This window comes from Zalophus californianus, chromosome 1 (assembly GCF_009762305.2).
Source record: "Zalophus californianus isolate mZalCal1 chromosome 1, mZalCal1.pri.v2, whole genome shotgun sequence".
NCBI lineage: Eukaryota > Metazoa > Chordata > Mammalia > Carnivora > Otariidae > Zalophus > Zalophus californianus.
Genome location: NC_045595.1, coordinates 862,520 through 870,358, shown reverse-complemented (window position 1 = coordinate 870,358; position 7,839 = coordinate 862,520). Strand labels below are relative to the sequence as shown.

The window sequence follows — 7,839 nt, the reverse complement described above, 5'->3', positions numbered from 1 at the left end:
CGGAAAAGCAAAGAACAAGCAGCAAGAGAAGGGCGCTCCCTTGGCCTCTGCAAGCAGGTGCCGTGGATCAGTGGTAGGGTACTCGGGCAGAGGGCACAGCCTATGCAAAGGCTGGGAAGTGAGGACCAGCCGGGGGGAGGGGGGCGGCCGAATGCAGGCCAGCAGGGTCTGGCGGGCCACTCGACTCCGGGCGTTGTTCTGGAGCCCACGGAAGTGAGGGGATGAATACCTACTTATTTCAAATTGACGAACAGGTGAGAAAGTAGAGAAAGGGCCAGATGCAGGACAGGCTCCCAAGGCAGCTGGCCAGCTAGGCAGGGTGTCCAGGCAGAGCCCCGGGCTGGGAGCAGCCTCTGACTGAGGTAGTGGGGATGGCGGGCAGGTTGGGAGAGTCAACTCTGGGTGCAGGGGCTGCAGCCCAGTGCAGCTGGACCAGAGGATCAGAATGAGAGGGCACAGAGGCAGGAATGGAGCTGGGAGGCCTGAAGGCAGAGCCTGGGCCTCATGCCAACAGAGGGGCCGAATCGAGTAAGCCCTGATTACGCAGGATCCTGCCCCACAGCCGGACCTCGGGGAAGTGCTTCCTGGCCTAGAGTGCCACATGATGGCTGGGGTGTGTGTCTCAGTAGGACACCGTTCCTTCCGCTTGGAACACCAACAGGCATTGTCCCCCAATCATAACTAATTGCTTAATATAAATTCAAAGTGCATAAAATTAATGGTATAACCACTGACCACTCCCACCCTGAGCCCACTAAGGTGGCCTCTGGTGGCCATGCTGGAAGCTTCCAGTGAGGGTTAAAGGCCCTGAAGGTGGGAGACACCAACGCTGCTGTCACAGGGAGGGTCCTGCTTGTTTTTATACAAGAAACCGTTTGGTGCAGGCCAGTGGTGTGAAAGCAGGGATGGCGGGCCCTTCAGTCCCAGGGCTGCCCACTCCGAGCTGAGCGGGCACCAACACCCAGCTGGCATTCACTGCCATTCATTCACTGCCATTATTCCCATGTCCCTCAAGACACCTGTCTGCACGTGCCTTTTATCCTGCACATGGACCCGGTGGCCTAGTAACTGTCCATTTGTATGGCTTTTCAATGCTCAGGATAAAAACCACTTTCCAGTGAAGGCACACATTCGCCCTGGGCATTCTCCTCCCCCTTGCCAATCTTATGTAAAAAATGTTTCTTCTATTCAATTTTATTTAATTATAAAAATTCCAAAAAGGGGCACTTGGGTGGCTCAGTCGGTGAAGCGTCTGCCTTCAGCTCAGGTCATGATCCCAGGGTCCTGGGATGGAGCCCTGCTGGGTGGGGAGCCTGCTGCTCCCTCTCCCTGCCACTCCCCTGCCTGTGCTCTGACAAAAAAAAAAAAAAAAACCCTAATTTAAAAAATTCCAAAAATAAAGATGAAAACAGGGAAGCAAACCGTAAGACACCTAATTCTAGGAACAGGGTTGCTGGGGGGGAGGGTAGGAGGGTGTGGGGGGGTAGCTGGGTGATGGGCACTAAGGAGGGCACATGATGGAATGAGCACTGGGTGTTGTATACAACGGATGAATCACGAAATTCTACCCCTGAAACTAATAAAAACTCCAAAGACGAGACAACTGAGACCACAGTGAGCCCTCACCGTCCCCTGGGCCGGGTGAGTCTGAGGTCAAAGGCCTCTGCAGCCGAGTGATGGCTGCGTGGATGGGGTCCACCAGTCTTTGCAGGCAGCAGGTCCGACAAAGGCCTTGAGACCTCGAAGCACTGGCCTGCCTGTGCCCCATCTCACACACACCAAATGCACAGCACGACTGGGAGTTCCCGGTCCACCTCTCCGCAGTCAGACCAGAGTCCGGGGACAGTCAGAGGATCCCCAGCCCCTCGCCGCTGCCATTCAGAGGGATCCCTCCTGGAAGCTCCAGACCCCTCCTACCAGCCCACTCAGCCTTCCCTGCCCACCCTTCCCGCCAGGCCTGGAACCAACAACATCCGCACGGCACCTGTGGGGGCTTTAGAAACGGAAGTTGAGACCAAGTATTTTGATTTTGCCAGTTCAGATACTCGGCCCCAGTCTCTTGCGGGGCTGTTCTCTCTTGGGGCTTTGTAAGAACGCGGGGTCCCAGGGAAAGTGGCGGACAGCCTACAGATAAACTTCCAGGCCGTCTGGTCTCCAGTGCAGTTCCTTTTGCCTAGCTGGAGAAACCTGTGCCATGCTGTCACACAGCCTGTCCTCTTACTGCCTTCTGCTACAAATTACAAGCACAACGGCCCCAGCTTCCTAACTCACTCCAACTCAAAAGGGAACAGTATGGGGGCACCTGGGTGGCTCAGTCGGTTGAGCGGCTGCCTTCGGCCCGGGTCATGATCCCAGGGTACTGGGATCGAGTCCCATATCGGGCTCCTTGCTCAGCAGGGAACCTGTTTCTCCCTCTCTCTCCCTCTGCTTGTGCTGTCAAATAAATAAAATCTTAAAAAAAAAAAAGGGGAACAGTATGAGCCCATTATGCTGTAACCCGGAGATAAGAGTCCAGGAAAAAAGCAGGCAGAGGGGACAGCAGTCATCACTGGGGGGAGGGGGGAGAGGCAGGAGGCTCCTTTTCATTCCATTGTCTCTGCCCCCTGGCCACGCCTCACCTCCAGCGGTGCAGCCACCTTACCACTGCTGGATGCACAGCAGGCACCTCTCTTCACGTCTCCCTGCTGTCCCCACGTCAGCTGACTCAGGCCACAACCAGGATACCACCTCGCCTCTCCCCCACATACATCCATCAGTGAGTCACAGGAACTGCTGCCTGGACAGTTACACCCGGTCCACAGAGGCATCTGCCCCCGTGGTCTGCAGGTCTTCCCCGACGTGAAGACAACATACTGGAGCAGAAACACTTTAGGGAGCAGGGTTGAGACCTTTCATCAGATCCTAAGGGGGTGCTGGGTGAGCGTCCCCATCGGACACCATGGGAGACCCAGGGGATTTGAGACTGACACAGGCAGCACAGTGAGGGACGGGGTAGGTGTGTGCAGCTGGAAGGGAGAGGCTCAAGGTGTGCAAAGGCTCCTGCCAATCATTCGCTTCAGCTGTGGAAACCACCCCCGTGCCGCAGAACGTGGGAGGAGGAGCCCGAGAAGGGCATGGCAGCCCCACCCGAGGGTCTGAGGCTGAAGGGTCGAGAGGCTGGAGCACAAGACAGCACAGGAAGGCTTGTCTCAGGATGCCAGCAATGCGTGCCCACAGCAGGGAACCAGGGCCACGACCGGCACAAGTCTCGTAGGACCCGAGGCCCCGGGGGGCGGACACCAGGAAGAAAGGAACGCTGACTCCGGACTAGACAAGTCTGTGCCTTTATTGGGCAGACGGGCTACTTGAGAGGAATGAAGCGGGACGAGTGGGTGGCCCCGATGCCCGGCCTGCCGTGCTTCACAGGCTTGTAGGTGATGGAGAACTCGCCCAGGTAGTGGCCGATCATCTCGGGCTGCGGGGGGCGGGCAGGGCAGGGCGTCAGGCGACCGTCAGGGGACAGGAGTCCCCCCCGCCCCAGGCCAGCCCCGCACGAACCTTGATTTCCACCTGGTTGAAGGTCTTGCCGTTGTAGACCCCCACCATGCTGCCCACCATCTCCGGCAGGATGATCATGTCCCGCAGGTGCGTCTTCACCACCTCGGGCTTCTCCATCGGCGGCGCCTCCTTCTTGGCCTTCCGCAGGCGCTTGAGCAGCGAGTGCTGCTTCCTGCGCAGCCCGCGGTTCAGCCGGCGCCTCTGCCGCGCGCTATACAACTGCATCAACTGCTCGCTGCGGACGGGGGCACAGCGCGGGCGGCCTGAGCCGGGACCGCCCCGCCCCGGCCCCGGGGTCCCCCGGCCGCCCCCCGCCCCGCCCCCGCGGCCCCCCCCGCCCCCGCCCCCGCCCCGGCCCCCGGGTCCCCGGCCGCCCCCCGCCCCGCCCCCGCCCCGGCCCCCGGGTCCCCGGCCGCCCCCCGCCCCCGCCCCCGCCCCGGCCCCCGGGTCCCCGGCCGCCCCCCGCCCCCGCCCCGGCCCCCGGGTCCCCGGCCGCCCCCCGCCCCCGCCCCCGCCCCGGCCCCCGGGTCCCCGGCCGCCCCCCGCCCCCGCCCCGGCCCCCGGGTCCCCGGCCGCCCCCCGCCCCCGCCCCGGCCCCCGGGTCCCCGGCCGCCCCCCGCCCCCGCCCCCGCCCCCGGCCGCCCCTTACTAGGACATGTCCAGCAGCTGGTCCAGGTCCACGCCGCGGTACGTGAACTTGCGGAACGTGCGCTTCTTCTTCTGCTCCACCTCCGCCTGCGCGGGCCGGGGCGCGGGTCAGTGCGGGGCCCGAAGACCGGCCCCCCAGCCGCGACGCTCACCCGGCCCGGGTCCCCGCGCCCACGGGCACACACACGCGGCTCCGGGCTGCTGGGGCTCGGCGGGGACGTGCCGGCGAGCACGGGCCTTCCCCGCCCCGCGTCATCCCGACACCAACCAGGCCCACCCCGCGCCCCCATATGCGGCGGCCCCGGAGGCTTGGAGGCGGCTGCCGCAGCCGAGCGGCCCGACCCAGGCCCTCACGCGCGGTCAGACGGCGGATGGCGTCCGATGCGCCGGGAACAGTCGCGCCAACCCACGGCACTCACCATCTTGTCAGCTCTAGAGAAAGGACCGCCCCCCTGCGTCTGCGCAGTTATCACGAGGTCCCCGCGCGCCCCGCCCCTCGGCCTTCCGCGCGCACGCACTTCCGCTTTCTGGGCGGAGGAGCGCGCCCTCTGCTGGCCGGAGGGCCGAGCGCAGGCTGCGCACACTGAAGCAACCGCCGCGGTTCTTCGGGGCTCCGACCCCCGGGGCTGGGGCCGGCCGCCTCGTGTTTGGGGGACGTGGGACACGTCGCTGCCCCTTTCGGAACCTCATATTCCTGCAACCCTATTCCAGCATAGGTGTGCGGGTTCAGGCCCAGCGCCGCGGGGGAGCTGGCGCTCCAGTGGGGGCTGCGGTCAGTCCGGAGCGAGGCGGAAAAGCGGGGGGCCGGCGGGCCGGACGCGGGCTCTGCAGGATGCTCCGAGAAGGCGCCCCTGATGGGGACCGGCCAGCCTTCAGCCCCCGAAGTCACGTACCGCCGTGCACGGCTAGGTTTCTGTAACACGTGTGCGGGTCTAACCGTGACAGCACACAGGGGACGCCCCAAGGACCTCGAACAGAGATGCACCTGTGCACAGCCGCACGGGTCACGCGGTCTGAAGGGGGAAGCCCCCCGGTGTCCACCCACAGATGAGGGGTACACACGGCGCGGTCCGTCCCCACGCGGGAACACGCTCCAGCCCCAGGAAGGAAGGGACCCTGACACCTGCCACGACTCGGAGGGACCCCCGAGGACACCGGGCTCAGTGAGAGGAGCCAGACCCAGAAGGACACATCCCGCAGGAGGACCCCACTCCCAGGAGGTCCCCAGAGGAGTCCCGTCCACAGAAACAGAGAGGAGAGGGTGGGAGCGGGGGCTGGGGCAGGGGGTGGGGACAGAGTCTCCGTGGGGGGAGACGGAACGTTCTGGAGACGGAGGGTGGGGTGGCTGCAGGACCGAGTGAGTGGGCTTCATGCCGCAGAGCTGTGCGCTTAGAGACGGTTACGATGGTAAATCTTTATGTTTTGTCACAATAAAAAACCAAACATATATATGGTATGAAAAAAAATAAAATAATTAAAACGGGACACTAGAAAATACTCATTTAATGCAAAAACATCAACAGAAGCATACAGAAACAAGAACACACACAGAAACACAGAAAACCGGTGAAACGGCAGTGGGAGCCCCGAGCGTAAGGGTAACGGCGCTGAAGGGCAGGACGGAAGGGGCATTGGGAGGTGAGCCCCCGTCAGAGGGAGCAAGCATGCAAAGACCCCGCGGGAGGGGAGGGATGCGCAGGTGCCTCCGCCCCACCCAGCTGAGTGCTGGGCCGGTGGGACCAGCAGCCCCTGAGCCTCCAGACCCTTCCTCCAGATTGCTGGCGGTGTGTGTGTGTGGGGGGGGTTGGTTTAGACCCGTGGCTTTGTGGGGAGCTGGGGCTGGCCTGGAGGGAACAGGAAGTCTGGAAGGAAGCGCGGCCTCCTCAGCCATTTCCACAATCCTGTGGGTAGAGCCCGTTAACTGTACCCAAGAAGGGGACGTCCCTCCCGGCCCCTGGTGGAGCACAAGCACAGGTTTGGGGGCCTCAGGATGTGTCCTTCGGGACGCGGGGGGGCTTGCCAAGGCTCACCAGAGCAAGGTGTGGTCCCAGGAGCCCCTGGCCGGCTGGAAATCCCTGCCTCGTTTGCATAATGCCCTTTTGCCAGGGAACCTTAATTTTGCAGAGAATTAATTTCACAAAAGAAAGGAGCTAAGGTTTCACACTGTGATGACACGCAGTACGGATGGAGGGCGCCGGCCTGAAGTGCCTTCTGTAAACCCGGGTGGAGCGTGGCGGGGTGCTGCCTCACAGGGGCATTTTGAGCACTGCAGGGGAGGCGCCCCTTCTCTCGGCCTTTGAGCTAAACCCACCTTCCCTGCCCCACAACGTGAGCTGGGCCGTGGGTGCGGATGGGGGTTTCTGGCTGTTTTGTCCATTGCTTTATTTCAGGCTGGTACATTGGAGGCATCCGGTGCATTTTGGATGAATCTGTTCTTTTTACATTTTTAAAAAATTTGTATTTATTTGAGAGAGAGAGACAGCAAGAGAGGGAACACGAGCAGGGGAAGCGGGAGAGGGAGAAGCAGGCTTCCTGCGGAGCAGGGAGTCCAACGCGGGGCTCGATCCCAGGACCCCGGGATCATGACCTGAGCCGAAGGCAGAGGCTTCACCAACTAAGCCCCCTGGCGCCCATCCCTGTTCTTTTTACATTTTTAAAATCTTGACGGTGGTCTTTAGAATGATGTAATAACGGCCTCCAAAGACTGGGAACCAGGATGTGTCCCCGTGACCTTGTCAGGGCCCCCGAGGGGGTGGCCCTGGGTTCCCGGGGGGCCCGGCGTCCTCCCGAGGGGGAGGCAGAGGGTGGGAGTCCCAGAGATGGGCAGACCCCGCGCTGCTGGCGGTGAGGATGGGGGGGGGGGGCTGCAGGCCAGGGAAAGGCCGGAGCCGGGTCTCCCGGGGGGACCAGCCCCACCTGTGCTGGGGTTTTAGGACTTTTTTTTTTTTTGAAGATTTTATTTATTTGACAGAGAGAGAGAGAGAGAGAGAGAGAAGGAACACAGCAGGGGGAGAGGGAGAGGGAGAAGCAGGCCTCCCCGCTGACAGGGAGCCCGACGCGGGGCTCGATCCCAGGACCCTGGGATCACGACCTGAGCCGAAGGCAGACGCTTAACGACTGAGCCACCCAGGCGCCCCGGGGTTTTAGGACTTCTGAGCCCAGAACTGTCAGGACATGAGTGTGGGCGGTTTAAGCCCTAAGTTGGTGGCGGTTTGTGACAGCAGCCCTCAGGCCCCCACACGCTAGAACACGGGAGGATTCACCCACTTTGTCCCTAATTCCCAGGGCCAGCCTCCCCCGGACCCAGGAGTCCCTCCCACTCTTACAGAGAGGCCAGGCCAGAGCCAAAGAAGTCCCGTGTACAAATGAGCTCGGACTCCCCTCCATGGTCACTGACGGTCACAGCCCCTTCTACCCGGGGAGAGGGGCAGTCAGGAACATGGACGGGAACGGAATACCCAGAATGTCCAGGGCTGGAAAGGCCTGGCAGACACTTTGCCGGCCAGGCCCTGTTGTGCTAGGCAGGGGAGTGGCCGCTGTGGGAGGCTGGAGCTCATCCCACCCCACCTCCTGCCCCCGGCTGGGGGTCCCAGCTAGGATGGCCAGGCCCCACCAGGTGCCCCCGGGGCATCTCCCTTCAGCTCTAGGGGCTCA

At 62.4% G+C, this 7,839-nt stretch overlaps 1 protein-coding gene across 2 annotated transcripts; it reads right to left on the bottom strand.

Annotated features, from left to right (window-relative positions):
• Positions 1-3,307: 3,307 nt before the first annotated feature.
• RPS15 (ribosomal protein S15) lies at positions 3,308-4,666 on the bottom strand. 2 transcript variants are annotated; one of them, XM_027582089.1, is made up of 4 exons: positions 4,605-4,666; positions 4,187-4,272; positions 3,538-3,772; positions 3,308-3,454 (listed from the first exon to the last, which is right to left on the bottom strand). In XM_027582089.1, the coding sequence occupies exons 1-4, from the start codon at positions 4,605-4,607 to the stop codon at positions 3,341-3,343; spliced, it is 438 nt and encodes a 145-aa protein (XP_027437890.1). In that variant the 5' UTR covers positions 4,608-4,666; the 3' UTR covers positions 3,308-3,340. The 2 variants fall into 2 exon arrangements, with proteins under 2 accessions (XP_027437890.1, XP_035582947.1); XM_035727054.1 differs by lacking the exon at positions 4,605-4,666 and adding an exon at positions 4,540-4,559.
• Between the last annotated feature and the right edge of the window lie 3,173 nt (positions 4,667-7,839).

Bases quoted from the DNA above. Each gene is read 5' to 3' on its own strand.
- RPS15 (XM_027582089.1), bottom strand. The intron at 3,773-4,186 runs GTAAGGGGCGGC...CCCCGTCCGCAG, and splicing joins CAGCTGCTGGACATGTCCTA to CGAGCAGTTGATGCAGTTGT. The intron at 3,455-3,537 runs GTTCGTGCGGGG...CGCCCCCCGCAG, and splicing joins TCAACCAGGTGGAAATCAAG to CCCGAGATGATCGGCCACTA.